This window comes from Triturus cristatus, chromosome 4_1, assembly GCF_964204655.1.
Source record: "Triturus cristatus chromosome 4_1, aTriCri1.1, whole genome shotgun sequence".
Classification (NCBI taxonomy): Eukaryota; Metazoa; Chordata; class Amphibia; order Caudata; family Salamandridae; genus Triturus; species Triturus cristatus.
In genome coordinates, this window is record NC_140585.1 from 292,838,677 (window position 1) to 292,859,226 (window position 20,550).

The 20,550-nt window shown below is 44.7% G+C and overlaps 1 protein-coding gene across 4 annotated transcripts in view; it reads left to right on the forward strand.

The window, feature by feature from the left end:
* Nucleotides 1-20,550, forward strand: part of USP18 (ubiquitin specific peptidase 18) — a 183,354-nt gene that overhangs the window by 114,670 nt on the left and 48,134 nt on the right. For 3 of the 4 annotated variants that reach the window (XM_085652111.1, XM_085652113.1, XM_085652112.1), the window contains exons 6-7: nucleotides 13,512-13,597; nucleotides 18,891-19,037. In XM_085652111.1, coding sequence (XP_085508237.1) covers nucleotides 13,512-13,597; nucleotides 18,891-19,037 — 233 coding nt within the window. The remainder of the gene's footprint in view (nucleotides 1-13,511; nucleotides 13,598-18,890; nucleotides 19,038-20,550) is intronic. The other variant, XM_085652114.1, reaches the window with a different exon arrangement.

Below are 20,550 nucleotides of genomic sequence, written 5' to 3' on the forward strand. Positions count from 1 at the left end.
CATGTCCTTAACTTTTCAGGTAAAACCACTCGCTGATTTCTGAATAGTAAGTGAGAGATCGTTAAGGTAACCATGTTGTTTCTGCTTACATTTCACATGCTTTACTTAATCTTGCATTCCCTATGAGTGTTTGCTTTCACTTTTATTTTTAGGCAGTATATTACTCTTATCAAGTGCATAATTTGAATTGAGCCACATCCAAGTGTTTATAGCGGGCCACAGTTGGGTTGTAGCTGAAGGCAGTGCGAGATTCTCTCAGTGGGGCAGTATGGTGTTCAGCGGGAGAGAGGATGTGGCACTATGGCCAGAGCTGTCGAATTTGGAACTGGGGAACTGGGTTCAGCCTTCATGACCAGTCCACCAGACCACTCTACTGTGGGAGCATATTCCCATGCTAGACCTTACAAGGCCCCACTAGGCCTTAGAAGGCTTGATGTCTTAGCACAAGCAGGTGTACCCTAGTGGTGTCAATTGTGAGTTAACCTTGAATGCCTGTCCACCACAATCCATACTGAAGTTCATCTCCAGTCTTGCGGGCAGCCCTACGAAGCAGCACACCCTAGAGCAACAGTGATCCAGTCACTGTGACTCTGTCATTGAGGTCACTTGAACCTTGAGCAGGTTAGGGCGGTGCAAACGGTGTGACCGCACTGGGTACCTATTTCGGGTGGGTGCGTAGTGTTTGCAAGTACATTATGGTTTTAAAAAAACTTGCTGCCACCTTCCTGGCCTCCAGCAATTTTCAGAAACAATAAAAATGTCATGATAACTTCGGTGATTAATGTTCTTCCTAGAGAGAGATCTGAGTTTTGTCTAGTGGAAGGGTTGACTCCTGGAAAGGTAGCACAGAGGGTTAATATGCCTGCTGCAAAGAACATGTACCATGCAGATCACATGATGAATGATCATTTAATGTCAGCTGTAGATGATGGATCCCTGAACAGTGTTATGTATGTGCATGTTTGCATTGTGCTGAGGGGATTACCAGGTAATTGTTCACACAGCTCTCTGATGGATGTCACATGCGGTTTTTCGGAGTCCCCATATAGATCATGCAGTCTGTGTGTTCTCTTTTGCACTGCCAGTCACTGCCAGTCACCAGTGTATTCAACTGTGTAGCCTTGGACCGTGTCATGTATGCGCATGTAACTTGCATGATCGAGGTAACTATTAGCGGTGATACTACGTGTCTCTCGGTCCTCTTTCAAGTGCTCAGCGTCCTTTTTCCCCAGCAATTCCCCCTCCCCAGGGGCGGCAATCGGAGGGATAGCCCTGGGCGCCACAAGCTCTAGCTACGCCGGTGCTCCTGGCACTGCCAGATTGCCCCACAAAGCTGCAGACTCGGTTCACCTGGGCGTGAAAATGCTGCCAGATGTCCACTGCCAGTGAGCAGGGTGACTCTGGTGACCATGCCTAGAGCATCTCAATGACAGGTGCCAAGCTGCAGGCAAACAGGAAATAATAACTTATAATTCCTTTGACATGGCTGTCTGACAGCCCGCAACCGACTGACTGTCCAAGCTGACACCCAGATGGACAAGTAAAAACGAGGTTCCCACGAGAAAGTATTCCCTGACCCTCATTCCCACTCATTCACTCATGCGAGGCAAATAATGGTGACTTTTCTCAGGAAATACTTGAGCAATCCCAGCCCAGGCTGATCTCTGTGTAGTGACCTCTACAATGAGGCGGATGGAGATAAATGATGGCCTCCCTGGTACAAAAAGCACAGTGATCCAGGATTCCTAATAGCAAGGTTTTCCCAAGTATAACTCTCACTCATATGATAGGGGAATTCTCGCTGTAATTTGGCATTATTGTTTTTCCATGAACTGTGTAAACGTATTTCCTGCAACTAACTCCCTTCTTACAAACGCGGTGCGGAAAGGGGTTTTGTGCACATCCTGATACTTTGCCCCTTCCTTACATATGGAGCATCTGTTTGAGATTAGACGGGCAGGTCAGAGAGACACTTGTGATAGCGTCTAAATCAAGACTGCAAGGGGGGTTGATTCAATCTGAATTACATTGACTCATCTGAAACTTCGCCAGCAATTCCCACTGAGTATTGCTCAACTATGGGTGTGTGGTGTACACTTGCACATACTTATGCCACTTAAGAACATATTCTTTTAAGTCTGTTTCATGCTTAATTGATCACAATTAACATGGCATGTGTATTTGTAAAGCGCACATTCACCCGCGGGCATCTTGGCACTGAAAAACAGATTTTCATTGTTATCCAACTCAATGGTACTCTTTTTTTAGACCTCATAAGGATGAAAGGTTGAGTGGACCTGCCAGGATTTGAACCTGTGACCAAAAGGTCAAAAACAGGCCCTTACAGTGGACGCATTAGTCCATTAAGGAACCAGACCCAGCTTTATGTATATGGCATAAGTCAGGTCTACGCCTGAAATATGTTAAAGACTAGAGGTGTCTCCTTTAGAAGGACACATCTAGAATGAAAACCCACAAGGGGAAAAAGGACTAGTTTGTCTATAAATGTTAATGTTTATTGAAGGTGTATATTGCATTGATGAAATTCGGCAAGGCCCCAGACTCCCCCTGACATCAGGAAGGGGAAAATAATCAGGATGACATATCCAGAATCAGATGATCCGAGAAGGCAGCTGACCCAAACTGCTAGAAGGAAAAATAGCAACTATTTCATGACAAACACTGCAACCGATGAACAGTATAATCAGCAAAGAAAGTTCCAATCTACTCAGGAAAATCAGGGACAAAAATGTTTGAAAAGAGGAGATGAGCAGGAAGAAAATGAAACAAACAAATGCCCGGCAGCACTTCTTGCCCTCCCTAGCGCTGCCTCTTATATGCCTCAAACAGGAACGGATCTCAAAGGGAGAGGCTCTGCTGCATGTTGGATTGGTGTGTGTCCACAGCTTCAAATGGACAGACCACCATCATGAATTAGATTCCTTTATATGACCAGACTCCAGCCCTGACTGGGAGCTTATGGCATGTGTGATTCCACGAAGAAGTCAACGTTTGGCAATCTGCGTGTGATGCAATAATCCAGAGGCCTGTCCGCATCATTCTGCTTCATTTGCTGCCTGCATAAGAACCTACTGCTACTGGTGGGTGCGAGGACACCAGAGTGACTGCATGGGGTAGGATAGTGGGGCTCTAGCATGGTGTGGCATTGTTGCTTAGAAGAGTATCAAAGACTTCTTCCATCTGTGGTGGAGCGGTGGAGGGTCTCCTTGTGGAAGATGGCGATGCCCCCTCCGTGTTGGTTGGAGCGGTCTCTGTGTATCATCTTGTAGCTGCCAGGAATCGCAATCTCGATGTCGGGTGTTGACGCCAATGTGAGCCAGGTCTCGGTGATGAATATCATGTCGGAGGTGGAAGTTGTAATGGTGTCCCAGATTTCAGTGGTGTGCTTGCAAAGGAATAGAACGTTGAGCAGCATTCACTGGAGCGGTCATGGAGGGTCGGCTGTGAAGGCGGAGTGAGGGTTTCAGTGTTGCAGGAGAATCAACATCTGTGGCAGGCGAAGGGCCCTCCTGTGTGTCTTGGGGAGGAAATGCAGAAGTTGCTTTCAGGGCGTCTAGGGCCAGGTCCCGGAGCTCGGCGGTGGTGTAGCAACAGTTGTCAGGAGAGCCAGGGTTCCAGCACTGGGCACGACACAAACAAGCTTGTCGTAGGCATGCCATCGGCGTGCCCCAGCCTGCATAAGAATTCCTGGTAGGTTGGCAGGGCTGTCAGGGAGCCTCGGATCAGGAAACCTGCAGCGAGAAAAAACATCAGAAAGAGGGCAGGGCTGAGAGTGCTGATGTGGCCCAGGAGAACTGCCAAAAGTGTCATAACAATGCAACACTACACTACAAAAGCAAACAAAAGAAGTCAAGGAAAACTAACACTCCAAACAGTGCGAAGAGCAGGATGGAGTGAGCACCTGAGGCCACGGGATCGAACATGCAGTCTCGGAACTCAAAGCAGAGGGCGCTAGACTGTGGCGCTAGGCTGAGCCTGCCGGGAGTGGCGCACAAACAAGGGCGGTAAGGTTAAGCAATGCAAGGCCTTAAATCGTGGCCTTTCTACTGTACGAAGAACCAGGGATTCTCAGCAGACCATGAAGAGGGTACAAGCAACCCATTTTGAAGATACTGCAGTATAGAAATCGAGCAGTGTTCCTTCGTAGAAATAAGACTTTCTCGTTCTTAGACAGAGAGTAAATCCACCAAAAGGAGCAACAGTGCCAATTGCAGTAAAAATAGCACATTAGCTCTAATTTGCATATTTGTTGGCTGCCATTTTTCCATGACGCGCTCTAGTGTTCCAGATGTTTCTTTGAACTTGGGATTCAGTGCAAGCCAATCTGCTCCCGTCCTCACCCACCCGGGACCAGGGATCATGCCAGTTTCGTACCAAACAGTGTACGTTAGACAGCCAGTCAATTGCGACCTCTTCAAACCTTGCTAACGAGCCCCTGCCTTCACTCCATTGATCTTGGCCAAGATTCCTTGGTGTGTGAAAGTTGTGGCTGGCACCCCCAGCTCAGTTTCAGTCAACCACTTACGACCTCACAACTTCACTCATGGCTAACTCCCGCTCTTTAGCTGCTCATAAATTGGATATATATATATACTCTCTCCTAGTGGAACACGCACTTGATGTGCTTTTTCTCACTGAAACGTGGCTACACGAGGGCTGTGGCCTCAATGTGGGCCAGGCCTTGCCACCTGGTTACTGCATTAACAGGTTCGATCAGCTGGGCAAAGGAGGCAGTGGGATGGCCATTATTCACAAGGAAACGTTTAAAGGCATGTTTTCACCTCCTCAGATTCCGAATTGTGAGAGCCGGCTTTTAACTTTAACACTTAGTCCCATGTTCACCTTCTCCGGAATCTACTTATATAGACCGCCGTGCTCGCCAGCTCAGTTTTTACAGGCTCTTCCTGATCCGGTTACAGCTCTAACTATACATAAGGCCAATTTTACCCTGCTGGGAGATTTTGACATCCATATTGACAACACCAATGGTAGTGTCTCTAAAAGTCTCCTACAAGATCTTGCTTTTCTACAGTTATTGCAATTGGTGGGGAGCCCCCCACATGAGAAAGGCCACGCCATTAATCTAGTGTTTACCAATATGATCAACCTACAGATGCAAAGCTCCCTACCCATAACTTGGTCGGATCACTTTCTGCTTTCTATTACTCTATCTGCTCCATCCTCCCCTGCCCCCATGCTGTTGGCTAGTCAACTAGAAGGACACTGGTCCAAACAACATTTTGAGGATTGGTTAGTTATTTTGGCGGCAACAAGACCTGAGCAATCCGATCAAGTGATGTCATGCACCTGCAGCTTTAATGAGTGTATTGCCAACTAATTAGTTATGGTCCTTTGTGAAAGGTGGCATATGATCACTAGCAAAGTAAAAAAAATCCCCTTGGTTTAATTACTACATACTTACCTTAACAAGCAGGTCTCACTTTTGGGACCTTATAAGTATTTAGTTATGCAGCACAATATCCTTACTGCAACAAGATTAACTGTTGCATGGCTAAACACTTATAAGGTCCCAAAGGCGAGACCTATTGGCTATGCCAATGCTTGTTAGGACTTGTGCCCGGACTTAAGCATAACATTTCAACCAACATCAGAGGTTCTAGGCGTGGAACTGAACCAAGCACACAGCGTATGCATTGACCAGACTAAATGGCCCCTTCTTCTCTTCAAGCGCCTACATGCTAAATCCATCTTGCCGGCCGGCCGGTGTGCTCCACAGATGTTTGAAAACCACAACGCTGTCGCTGGCAGGGACCAACTAAGTCAAACATTGTAACTTAATTTACGAATAATCTAGAAGGTGGTGATAACGTCTACCCTCAAATACACGGGCAGAGAAGGCTGAATGAGAGCAGAGTCCATCGGCACTAATGGAGAAGTATAAGCAGGTTGGGGTTTTGTGTGGTGAAGTGACCAGTGACCCAGGGTTATGTGAACGGCCAAGACAGGCTCCCTCTCCTTCCATATCTTCAGAAATAGCAACCACGTCAATCAAATGTGTGACAGTAAGTGAGCGAGCAGACAGTCCTCTCGTATGGCAGGCATGGGAAATTAAAGAGCCTCTCACGCTTCGCTCCTCGACGTCTGCGGCTCCTTGAGGGCACGAGCGCCTTTTAATCCAGACCCTCAGACGAGACGCATTACACGAGTTCCTCCGGGAAATGACAGTGGCGACCAAGGATGCGCAGCCGCGTGACGGAAGTATGTAATCCAAACCGGAAGTAGCAAATGGCTAGCAAAAGCGTAAAGCTTTGGCAAGGCAGTGTCAGGGCGGTTCTGTAGGGTATCAACAAAGAGACAACACAGACACACAGCAAAACAGCAATTATATCCCTGGGGCACCTTTTGGTTTAAATAAAAATAAAAACAAAGGCTGCAGCTGGGATTAAAAAAAAAGATATAATTTGCTTTTTACTGGGCCACTCGTCCTGGGAGAAAGAGGCGATTTGCTTTAGAACTCCACTGACAGTAGATTCTAGTGCTAATCAGGGGGTTCAATTCCAAGCAGACAACAAAACATTTTTGGGCTTGAAATTATTTCGTTAAAATTATCAAAATTGCCTTTGTTTAAAGGCCTTCAACAATTCCTAAACACAGCTAAAGTGCACACAACTATGCGTGTATGCTTGCGTTTTTATTTGCTCTGAAGGACAAACAAGAGTGTCTGACAAGCCCATCTGGCATTGTCTGACCAGTCTATATTTAGGTGACGCGACATTCAATTTAATTTGAAAGGGATTAACCCACTGAAAACAGGGAATTCACAAGACTTCATTAAATGGAAGGGCTGCAAAGAACCGCAGTCCTGTGTTTTTAAACTTTCCATTGCATGCCACACATCAGATAATCCATTGGGACTATATATCCTCAGGGTGGAGTGACGCTATTCTGATACCAGTCCAAAACCACAAATCTTAATAAAGAGGAAAACATTAGGAAGCAGAATAAACATGTTACACCCATCGTAAACATCACAAACAGACAATATTTGAAACGTTTCAACCTAAGTTAACTATACAGCATTTATATCATTTTCCTCTTTAATTCACAGGATTTTTTTTTTAGAGGTGTGAGAAATGCTCATGATAAAACATTCAAGAAGTTACGCACACTTAAGCAAAATGCGATTCGACATTTAACGCTTCCTGGCATCTATTTTAAAAGCGTGAGCGATTTAGTGCTTCAAAAATCGTTTGGAAAAAAAAGTGCCGGGATAAAAAGTCAGTTCGTGTTCTGGTCATAGGCGTCATACCCGTGCTATTATTTTGACATTTCCCGCGAAATTTGAAAGTGATCGCGATCAAGCGCGGCGGAGCAAAGAGAGATGGCGGCTGCGCGCGTTCCCGCTCACGTGGACGCATGCTTTAGGCCACCAAAAGCCTGTGGCAGCACTTTGCAAACCCACACACTAAATGTCTCGCAGAGCAGCGCATGCGCTGTCTCAGCGAGACCTAAAAAAGGACTGCAAGCGTCGGGAGAGAAGTTGGAGGAAATCTTATGATGGAGCCAGCAAACGTCTGTATAGGAACCCCATTAGGTCCTAACATGCTGAAATAAAGGCCGCTCAATCAGACTACTTTTCCTCTAAAATCAACATTCCTTCCAATTCTCTCAAAGAGATCTTTCAGATTCTGAAATATATTACTGAGTTGAAGCTCTCTGGCCCCGCCCCAGAAGCCTCGACAGTGCATAGTAATAATCTGACTTTTTTCTTTCAGAGGAAGATTTTGGATATTTACTCCTCTTTCCCCGATAGCTCAAACCTTGAGGATTCCTTGTATGGCCTTTCTATACAGCCTAAAGAGTCCCTCACTTCTTTTCCTGAGTTTACTAAAAGCCTTCTCATGGGTCTGTTTAGGGTAATAAAGTCAGGCTCTCCTCTTGACCCTGTCCCTCTTCACATTCTTAGGCAAGAGTATGATAGCGCATCTCCCACTTTGGACGATCTGCTTAATCTTTCCCTCCTCAACAGGCAGGTTCCCCACGATGGAAGCACGTGGTAGTTGAACCACTCTTCAAAAAGCCCAGTTTTGACTCCCTTTGTTTGAATAGCTACAGGCCGATCTCTCTACTACCAGGAGCCTTGAAGCTCCTGGAAAAACATTTTAACATTCACCTCTCTGCCTTCCTGGAGACAAATAAAATCCTCCACCCCACACAAATGTGGTTTAGATCACAGCACAGAAACAGCTTTGCTTGCAGTGGTCGAGGAATCGAGACACTTGCTGGACCAAGGAGGATCGGCAGCCATTATACTCTTACACCTCAGTGCAGCCTTCGATACAGTAGATCATGCCATACTTATCCATGGAATATCAAAAATAGGCATTGACACACATGCACTAAAATGGATATCCTCCTTCCTGGAGAATAAAACATTCCAGGTGTTAGATCACCTTTGTTACTCTGACACTATTTCTTTGAACTGGGGGGTGCCTCAGGGGTCTTCACCCAGTCCAACCCTTTTTAACTTTTACATGTCCCCCCTGGCTGATATTGTGCGTTTCCATGGTCTAACACTGGTCTCCCATGCTGATGATACTTCAGCTGCTGATCCCAATTTCCTCCGATCTCATCTCAAGTCATTTCAGCCTGGCCCCATGTCTTCAAGAAGTAACCAAATGGATGGCTAATTGTAATCTGAAATTTATTGAAGATAAAACAGAGATTATGCTATTGGGCAATAATCTCAAAAAATAACTCCTGCCCCCGTCCTAGAGTGCCTGAAGAGACTTCCCAACCCCACATGTTTATGATGAAGAGTCTTGGTATGTGGCTGGATTCCAACCTCACAATGGTCTACCAGATAAAGCAGCTTGCAGCTAGTCGCTTAGGTGTCCTGAGACTATTAAGAAAGGTTCTCAGTCACCTTCCTTTTATCAGCCAGAAGACTAATCATCCAGGCTCTTATTATTTCACGCATCGATTATGGTAATGCCCTGTACCTTGGTTCCCCCAATACCTGATTAAGTGGCTGGAGGTCACTCAGAACGCTGCAACCTGACTTCCTATGAATCTTCCAAGGCACCAATCGTCAAAAAATGCCTTGAAAGACCTACACTGACTTCCAGTGGAACAGCGGGTACAATTTAAGGCCCTCTGTTTCTTGCATAGGTCACTACACAAGAAAGGGCCTTCTCTGCTAAGGTCACGAGCCACTCCTTACATTCCTGGGAGGTCGCTCAGATCCTTCTCAGCCCATTTGCTGCAGGTTCCTAGGATTTAGAAATCTCACTGGGGAGGCCGTTCTTTTTCCCATCTGGCTCCAAACCTTTGGAATACTCTTCCAATTGAACTGCGTCAGCTGACCAACAAACTCTCTCTTCCTAAAGCCTTGAAAACCTGGCTCTATAGTAACTAATCTTCTCCTTTAGTGGGGTCTTGGCTACTATTATGACTGTTCCTAGCGCTGGGAGGTCTACAGGCAGCCATTCACTCTACAAGAGTCATAGAATAGAACTCATACTCTCTATTAGTGGGAAGAGCACTGGCTACACATTTAGAAAATACTGGAAACACAAGTAATCCAACAGGCACATACAGCAAGTTAGCCACCACAACCTAGGATGTAGCATCTCCAAATCATCTGCTGGTGACCAACAGCTTTCAGAGACATAGCAATGCTCATGACAGAACTGTGAAGACTGGGACATAATATGAAGCCCAAAGGAATTCCAAAAATTATAGCATAACTGGAAGAGACAATAAGATCGAAAGATAACGCCTGCATATAATCTCAAAAATATTCCTGCAATGGAGAAGGGATTTCTGTTATCAGGCCAGTGGTCAAAGGTGAACCATCAACAGTTCTAATGATTTCATGAGTCTTCTTTAATCTCTTTGGAATATCATTGGTTAATGCTCTGTCCTGATCAATAAACATTCCACAAGCCCCGCCATTAAACAAGGCCGAGGTATATACAACCTCTGCTTCTGCATTTCTTATTGCAACTGGCAATAAGGATAAATGATAACCAGTATTAGTCAGAGAAGGCCCGATGTAAGGGAGGCAACGCACTCCCATGTTTTTCAGGGCACAATTTTAAACCTCCACTTTTCTTCAGATGCCCGGCACCACCACAATACAAACACAGCCCAGCCTTGCGACGCTTCTCTTTCTCATTCTTGGCCCCCCTTACAGTTCCTGCTTCCCTAGGCTCTTCGTGAGATAATGATTTTGTGAGAAACTCTTCGGAAATGTTGAGTAGCCTACTCCAAACTTCCTACATTCCCTTTGAGTTTCTGGTAGTCGATGTTCAATCAAAAGTGCCAAATCAATGCGGTCAGAAAAAGATGTAGGAACTGAGAAGAAACAAGATCATCCTTTGTATCTTTTCATAACCCACAAAATAATAAGGTCATGTGAGTTCTTTCAATACAGGTTGTTTCAAAAGCTGACTGGTGAAAGCAAGTTATATACGTCAAAGTGTCCACACTCCATTGTACCTTGATGACTGTCTCATAAGGCTTCTTTAGCAGAGTACTCAAAATACAGCCTTTCAAACATTCTCTTAAAAGCTGCCAGAAAGAAATCACAGGACTGCAAAGAGGCATCTGGGTTGGCTACTAATGGAGTTGCCAAAGCTAAAGAAAGGCTAGAAATACAACTAATCAAATGATCCACCTTAATGAGATCTTGATTAAACTGTACAGGGAAAAAAGTAAAATGCACCTTAAGAGAATCTAAACTTTCTTGTAGATTAACTGGATCCCCAGTAAAGCAAGGGTCACTTGAAAGGATTGACCACAACACTAAGGTCTGTTTCAGCACCAAAATCTCCAAATGCAACTGCTGCAATTCTTGTGCCAGGTCCTGGACAGGGTTAGTGACACAGAACCTACACAATATTGGGTGTTGCAGTCTGCCAAGGACTGGACATGCTGTAGGTCTATCAAGTGCCCTCTGAAACTGCCTGAGAAAAGTTTGAATCCTTTAGGAACTCGTTTCACCACCCTGCACAGAATATTATATGTGACGGGTGACAGGAGACTCCTTTTGAGGGTCTAAACTAAGAGGAAAAACCAACAAGGAGAAAAAGCCTCCTTTGTCAATCTGTGTTGATTTTGATAGAAGATGTGCATTGCTTTGATAACAATTAGCAAAACAACAAGGTTCCTCTGACATCAGGAAGGAGAAAAGAGCCAAGCAAGACCACAGGCCCATAACTGGATGATCCAACAAGGAAGGCAATCACATGTACACCAAGGAAATGAAACATAGCAACAATATCAAGACAAACAACTAAACAGATACGGATAATAATTCACAAGGAAAGACCCAATCTTTTGAGAAAAATCAGGGCCAAAAGGTTTGGGTAGGGGCAAGGAACACAACAGAAAATTAGGAAACAAGCACACTGCAGCGTATTTTGTCTTGCTAACACTGACTGTTATACACTGACACAGGGAAGGACTCATCTTGGATCTGGACATTTTCTTTGCTTTCAATGGTCAGACATGCCATGTTTTTCTGTGTCAATACTCGCAATTTCATTAAAAACTGCCATCCCACTTAGTCACATAGGCCATGTTTTTCTGTTTTGAATTTGTGTGAACGGAACACTGAATTACAAATGTGACTTTGATACCTATTTGGATTTGGTGCACAGAGAAACCCAAAACCTCATATGTGGGCCAGGAAGAATGGTCCATTTCTCAATTTAGTGGTCACATTGGCTTGTATGAGGGTGTGCGTATGATTCCCTTATGTACTTGTATGTGGTCATAAATAGTAATCCTGTCACACAGAAATATGTAGGCATTTTCTACAGATGCTAACCTATTTACTAAGCATATATGTAGCAAAAAGCTTCTAGGCCAGCATATCCAATGCTAAAGAATATGGTGAAATTCATTCCTTCATCAACATTTTAGCTTAACTTCCAAATTTAATAGGCACAATAGATGTAGCACACCTAGGCATGCAATTAATAATTATTTCAATCCAAGAAAATCTTATTTCTTTCTATAGGCCACCTTTAAAACTAACTTACAAACAATGCTTATTGAGAAGAGCAAGAAGCATTAAAGGAATAAACATATATTGTTTGAAAGAGTAAACAATGTTTTATGTAAAAGTGTAAAAATGAAAGAACACTGCTTTCACAAAGGTAAAACACGTTACAAGCTGGGTCTACCAGTTGGATAATAGCCTGTATGCATGTATAATGCACACACCTTAACTTACAGTCAGCTACAGCACACATTCAACAAGTACAAGAGAGGCACATTAACCTACTTAAGAATTGTGTATTCACAATACATGCAGAAAAATAACTTGAATCTCAGTTTACACTTAATCATAAACAGTGGTAGTCATATCAGACAAGACACAAATCCTTGATGTGACAGACAACATGCACAAATCTGTAAAAATTCTGTTCAATCACTCAATGTCTCATCCTCTTCCTTCTGGAAGAAGAACACTGCTTTAAGGCCAAAGCACAGAATGCACCTATATCCCTGCTAAAAATGAAAACTAAAATGATAAAAGCATTTTATTATCATTTTATTTTTGCCTGCTGGATCGCCACCAACGCGAATCTTCAGCGGAGCAGCGCCGGCAATCCCCTGTGACAGGCATGGTAGGGGGAGTGGTGGTGGGCACTTTTTAGTGAGCATGACGGTTTGGGCAGCTGTCTTAGGCCGACCAAACCGTCATGCGCACTTAGGTTTCTCCGACCCGGCTGTGTTGCACAGCTGGGTTGGAGAATCGCCACAGGCTCCCAGTTACTGTCTGAGCAGCAAACCAGGTTGCTCATACCAATCCCAGTGCTACTCTCATGCTGGGAATGGTATTCCCAGCATGAGAGAAGTGCTGGGAATGTCATCAGGGAACCACAGTTTGCAGCTGGAATCGACGATCGTCAGAGAGGAGCGAGGCGACGTCCATTGGAGTGACTGGTAAGTGCAATATTATTTATTTTAATTATGTTCCTGCGTGAATCCATAATAGACACAAGCAACAAAACTAATGGCATAGTAAAAAGGGTGTTTCATAAAACCATGGCAACCACTTCCATGTTTAGCATCTTGTTTCTGGATTTTAATAAAACTAAAATTACATTAGTATAGTGATATATTCTTGCCTCAATGGAGGGGCTGGACCCGATGACCCAAATAGTTCCTTCCATCTATATAGCTAGCTAATCTTGTTGCCCATGTCCAGGAAACAAAACTAGCCTGGAAAAGTTTGAACTTCGCATTCATTTAGCCATTTTTTTTGCTGGTTTAGCCTGGAAGTGGAAACTGGTGACTTTTGAATTCATGTGGTCCTCAGGCCAGCATATGTCATTTTGAGAGTTACCTTATAGGTTCTATTTATTCATGTTCTTTTAACTAGTGGACTAAGACGAGAATTATTATCTCTTTCCCATTATCTTTTGCTGAAAAAGGCCATATTGTGAACTATACTTGACACACACAGCTGCACTGAATCATTGACCTCATGCCCAGGATGTCTTTGTTGGCAGTGTTCGTCCAGCAAGATGCAGCCGAGCTCTTCATGACCCTCTTTAACCATATTCGCGACCAGTTGGGAAAGCCACAGCCACATCTGGTGAGTTGATGGATTACAAAAAGCAAAACCACAGTTAACCAAAGCTCTGATGCCCATTTGAAACTTGCTTGGTAAATACACACATGGTATGTGATCATGATTATTGATTTGGGAGCTTTCCCATCGGTGGCTATGACATTACCACAGAGTAGGAAGGAGAATAAAAGAATAAAAGATGTGGGTCCTGTTGCCTGACTCACTCACTGACCTACACCTGCAGCTATTACCCATATTAATACTTTGTCTGAGTGTGGCCCTTTGTAACCTCAGTTCTCTTGGTGGTTGAAACAGCCTGTATTGCTGAACAGGAGTAACGCCGCAGTGCCTGACTGATAGTGGTTCAGCCCAGCTAGGTCACGTGATGGCTTTAAGAGGAGGGGTAACTAGAGAGTGCGAGACAGCATTAGGGAAAGTTGCTGCTCGCGGGCCACAATTTGGTAAATGATGTTTCATTACTTACCAGTAATGTTCATTACACCGATTAAGGTCCTCCTCGTCCCAGTCATCCCAATGTTGAGGAGGTCCCACCTCTCAACCGGCACCTAAAACGCTAGTCTGTTCTTAATTGTTTTATATAAGCCCCTCCTACCCGCCTCCATGCCCGCAAGTAGCAAGATCAGACACAACAATGGAGGGAGGGAGAGGACATGACTGGGGCAAGGAGGATCCTAATAAGGGTAATGAAGATTACCAGTAAGTAACAATACATTATCCCCTCATAGCACCACCTCATCCCAGTCATTACCATAGTAAGGATTTCACGAGCCCGAACACAAGAATGAAGCTTGACACTAAAAAACTCAAGAAATAACTCAAGGTTTTATTAAATCAAATTTATGACAAAGCTGACTTCATAACACCAACAGCAAAACTTTCCATTGAAACATTCAACACATCTAGCTGATAATGCTTGATAAAGGTGTGATGTGACTGCCAGGTAGCAGCCCTACAAATTTCTGGGATAGAACCACCAGTAGCCTCAGCCCAGGAATCGGACACAGACATAGTGGAATGGCCCTGAATCCAAGCCAGAGGAGACGAATCCAAAGATTTATATGACTGACAAACTGCCATGCACACCCACTTACTGATAGTGGAAGTAGACACCTTCTTGCCAAAGGACACAAACAGAGCAGGGAAAGGTGAAACCCCTGAGTGTGCTGCAGTTAAATATGAAGAACCCTTCGAACATCCAAAACAGAATGAACTTGAACATGCTTCTTCCCAGGGAAATCAGAAAGAATAACCTCCTGCTGCAAATGGAATTTAGAAGAAACCTAAGGGAGAAAATCCGGATCCAACCGTAGAATCACCCTATCCCTCAAAAATTGTAAATAGGAGTAGGAAACTAGTAAAACCCCTAATTCCCAAACGATGGGCCAAAGTAATGGCAAACAAAAAGGCCATCTTAGCAGATAGCCACATCAGATCGGCCTCCAAAAAAAGGCTGAAAAAGGTAAAACTGGAGACCCTGAAGCACAGTCGACAAATCCCAGTAAGGAACAATCACTGAAGACACCAGCCGACAGAGCCAAAATCTCTGCAACAACCAAACCACCAAAGGAGCAATGCCTCCCAGGGCATCCTCCAACCCCCTACAGGCACGGATAAAAGCACATTGAAGCACCAGAGTAGAGGGGGCAAGATTCTTCAAAAACCCATTCTTTAGGAACTCAAGAATCTTCACCGGCTCCCAAGAAATTGGATCCACCCCCTGAGTAGCACACCACTTGACAAAAGAGCCCCAGTGTTTATTGTAAGACTTAAGAGTTAAATTCCTGCGTTAAGTGTTCAAGATCCAAGCAGTCAGCTTCAGTTGGTAGAAACGGGGCAAGGACAGGACTGGGAACTGAAGCGGGGATGGGATCACTGGTAACCGAACAAACCTGCCCCGGTACTACAGAAGCAACGGAGGAAATCAAAGGTGACGAGACCAAAAAGGGACAATCAGGATTACAAACACCCTCTCTAGCCGAATCTTCAGAAAGCACCCTCAGGAGCAGGGAAATGTGAGGGAAGGCATACAGAAACCCAGAGGGCCAAGAAATTAAAAGGGCATCCACCGCCCACGCCTGATGACAAACCACCTCCGAACAGAACCAGGGAAGGAGGGCATTGTAGGAACAGGCAAAGAAGTCAATCCAGGGCTCTCTGAACTAAAGACAGATGTCCCTGAACAGGGGCACTGACAGATGGTAAAGAATCGAAGAAGACAGGTTGCGGCTCGAACTGTCCACATGGAAATTCAACTGACCCTAACTGTAGGAGCAAGTGCTGTCCCTTAGAGACCATTGACCCTTGGCTTCCAAGGACTCCAGTGTGGCTCCCACACCCTACAGACTTGCATCTGTCATCAACAATAAGGGAGGAGGGAGCTGGAAACTGATCCCCTTCTCCGAGTTGGGAGTGTGCAGCCACAATCCTAACACCTGAACCAGAACAGGGGTGAGAGGAACTCGAAAGTCAAAATCTGCAAGAAAGGGATCCCAGTGGAACAACAGATTATTGAGGAGAGGCTTGTGGTGAAGACAAGGCACAAAGAACCACTGCCGTGGTGGAAGCCATCAACCCCTGGACCCTCAACCAAGTCTGAGCTAAAGCCTTCTTCTGAGACAAGAAGGCCAACAGAAGATATTGCAGTGCCTCTCTGTGAGCACTGGGAAAAAGAAACCCACCCATCTAAATGTTGAAGACCGCCCTGATAAGCTGCAACCGCTGAACAGGGACCAGCTGTGATTTGGCCAGGTTGAGCCCAATTGCTGAAACAGGGCCATGGTCTCCAGCAGAGCAGCAGAGCCTTAGAGAGAGAGGAAGCACAGATCAAAGGATCATCAAGATAGGGAAAAACAGATAACCCCTGATACTGCATAACACCCACAGCCAGAGCCAATAGCCTGGTAAAAGTCCGAGGAGCAGTTGACAGCCTGAATACAGCTACAAGTATGCGCAAAAACAAACAAACACGTACCTTACAGCATGTCATAGCGCCTTATCTAGCCTGCCTCAGGACAGGAAAACAAACAGGAAAGGAGGCAGATGGGAGGGGCTTTTATAAAAAAATAAAGAACAGACTAGCATGTTAGGTGCCTGTCAGGAGGCGGAACCTCATCACTATGGTAATGACTGGGACGAGGAGGTCCTACGAAGGGGTAATGTCACAGGTTTAGCCAGGGCTTCCACATGAGATGCGGTGAAGGCTGCACAGAGGTCACCTGCGATCAGAGAGTTGGAGTCCATTGATGAGGAAGACTACCTCAAGTATCTGCGAGAAAGTGAAGCATCCATCCATCTTTGATCTTTGAGAGGGGTCAGTGAGTAGCATCAGAGGGAGAGTTTGCTGGGGTCAAGAGGGGAGGTCCTGTGTGTTTGTCCTGCTTGTAGGAAGATGATGCCTACTCTGTTTCAGACAACCTATCTTTAAGGGGTGTTAGAGATCATGAAGTCCACTTATAATTTACAATTCAAATACCTGGTTCAAACTAAGGCTGTCACCGCAATCTCATGGTTTGTCATTAGGCTGCACTAGTGATACTGATACAATAGTATTTGCACATAGATGAAACCTTTTACATCTTCACAACGCCTCCCATAAGGCACACCTTTGAAATTGCTCTGTTCTAGGTGAACCTGTTGGTTGTCATTAATCCCATGGGTCACCAGGCGCTATACAAATCGCTAAATAAATAAATAAAATTACAGGTGGAGTTACAGCATTCACATGAAGTCACACTAGCCTTATTCCTGCTGCTTACTTTAAAGTCATACAGTTGTCACTGAAATCACTTTGCCATTCTATCGATGTTGTATAGAATTAATCATTTTCACTGAAATGGCAGAAATCAAATTGAAAGATGGCAATCATGTTGTGGGAAATGAGTCATAAAGACACTGCCTACAGTCAACACAACCAAAGGATTTAGGACCCAATTTAGAGTTTGGCCGACGGAGTAAAGACAATCAGGCTGGCGGAGTATTTTACGTTGTCTCTCTGATTTTAATCTATCCATCAAATGTATTTTCACTGCCGACTCTCCAGTGAAACCTATAGGTTTGCATAAACAACCATCACAGCAGTTCATACAAAGCCTGTTAAAGGTTTGGTGTGAGTCCTTCATTGGTGACTGATGCTTACATCAAGCTGTTAAAAGTATTTTCTTTTCCCAAAAAAACCCCAGAAGGCAGGAATTTCATTTTGGAAAAGAAAAAGCGAATGACCCCAACACCACAGGAGTTTTCTCCAACTCTGTGAGGGTCATTTTATTTTCCCTGACTGCCAGGATATTCCTGCCAGTGATGTACAGTAAAACAAAAACCATACAACCGCCCATACCTAAATGGGGCTGAGAGTCGGATGGCCTACTTCTAACTCTGTTGACGTAAACCAGGCGGTCTTTCCGACTCAAAATATGACGGGCGGACCATGAGTTTGGAGGACAGGGTACTTATTTGCTGTTACAACAGAGTACCCTTAGGTGTTGTATTAGGCCCAACCACTATTTAGCTAAATAATGCCCAGTATGTGAATCTAGAGTAGTCTGAAATGTAAAAACTATTTTTAAAGTTAAGGAAATGTCTCAGCCTCCACTCACTTTACACCGTTCATGTTGAATCATAAAGTTCTCACAGTGGCCACCCTGAAACATTACAGAGCTCAGTGAAACAGCACTATGTTTCCAGAAATCTTTCACTTCTCAAGGAAAACTCACCATTCTCAGAATTATTGGAATTCATGCTGTGTTCTCATGGTTCTGAATTAATGTTGAATCGAATGACTATATATCTCTCTCAAAATATGAGACTTGACCATTTCATACAGTGTTATCCCAGGCTTTCATATATCTGAGAAATTTAATATGATCCATAATGGGATCTATATGTAACGTTCAAATACCTATCAAATGATTAAGGGAGATATTACTCATCTCTAAATTTCTTGGATCATACCATCTACATCATTATGTGATATTTATATACAGCAACATAATGATGTGGGGTTACAGACAGGCTCTTTTTTACAAAATCCACTTGACAATCTTGTAACTGTTAAACAATTAAGGCAGAGAGTTTCAAACCTGTTGCATTGTGGTCACATTGTCTACAACCAAACTCTCAAACCATATCTTGGTCCTAGCTAAATGTCACCGTCATTATTGACGCCACATCTTGACCGCACGCTTTAATATGTTTGGACAGACATCAGATCACTATACTACCTACCCTGAGTTTAATGACAATGATCTTACATGGGCACTGTTCCAGAGCAATTTTTATCTTCTTCTCTCTTTTTCTGTAGGCTGGAAGACTGAGCTCACTGTACACAATCCATGTCCAGGAATATTTGACGTGTCTTAACTGCATGCAGGAAAAGACATGGGACAGCAAATTGATCGCCCTGCCACTTCTACTCTCAGATCCCAGGTTTAAAAGGCCAACATCACTGGTAGGATCAAGGGAATTCCTGTTCTACCCAACAGCATTCACTCTCATTGAATCTGCTCTATATGGGGTGTGTGTGTGTATGTGTGTCCGTGTGTGTGTATGTATGTGTGTGTGTGCTTTTGTGTGCATGTGTGTGTACATCCATGTGTGTAACTGCATAGATTGGTAGGTGTGTGCGGTTAGCTAGCATATAGAAACTTGCAATACCAGCCACTAGGAACATACAAAAACATTACAGAAAAAGATTTTGCCCAGAGTTCACAATTATGCCTACAATTCTGCGACTTGTATATACAGTTCATACAATGGTTTGTGCTCAAATGTTAAACTCATTCACTCTCCCATCTGCGCTCCACACCTCAACCAAATGAGTATTCAGAATTTTACAGACATAGGGGCCGATTCCGATCTCGGTCGGAAGAGCACCGAATCGGGTTCGGCCGGAAAAACAATGAGCGGTACGCGTGTTTTCCGGCCGACTCGTACAGCTGTACGAGCGAGCAAGTACGATGCGAACTACATGAAAATCCCCAACCGAGTAGTTTCCGGGTCCGTACCGCTCCGTACGTCCCGGTTGGAAGCTAACCGTGGCGTGCAATGGTTGCGATGTACAACCGAGCCAGTACGATGCACGCGTCGGACAAAGCTCCCGGAGTCGGACTTTGGGGGTCCGCGTCGGACCCCCTGACACCCGCAGCCCTACGACTCGAACACAGGGAGAGACCTATGGATCTCCCCAACACAGGCATGTATGGTGCGGGTGGCACCGACGCGTACCCACTCTAGGGGGCGCACTTGTTCGATACGTACCCCTTCAGTCAATGGGAGCCCATGAACGCATCGTACGACCGGCTCCCATTGACTTCTATGGGAGTCCGACCGAACCGAATCCGACAGCATACGTGCGCATCGTACTCGCTCGGTCGGACTGTAGGGGTCTGGCTCGGTCAGAGTGCTTTCCGACCCGGATCGGAATCGGCCCCATAGTGTACAGAAAAAGGGTCCTTGCCACGCCCCACCCATCCGTGCACTCCTGTCATATTTCTTTCGGTCAGGGCTGCAGTAGCTATGCTGAATCACACTCACCTGAGGGGGAAGAGGAAAACCTCCTACTTCGACCTCCACTATAAGTAACCAACAACACCAAAAAAGAAGGAGTGAACAAAATTAGGCTATGAAGTTAAGTTGCAAAAGTTGTCTGTTTGAAAAACTGCCCTCACCCACAAATTTGTGGCATACTTCATCATAGGGCTTGCTAAACAACGCTCCTGTGCAGACCAACGCCTAGAGTGGAGCAAAAGGGAGGGGGAAGACAATACAAACATAAAGAAAAGTAAGGATCAATAAAAAAATTACAAGTGCAGATTATAGATTAAAACTGGCTTAGAAATATCCACTTTACTAATTTTATTCCTGGATTTCCCTTCAGGATTAAAATACAATGAAGGATGGTGGTGATAGAGCTGATTAGTAACCTTTCACCCCTCCTATCTGCATGCATGTCAACATGTTAC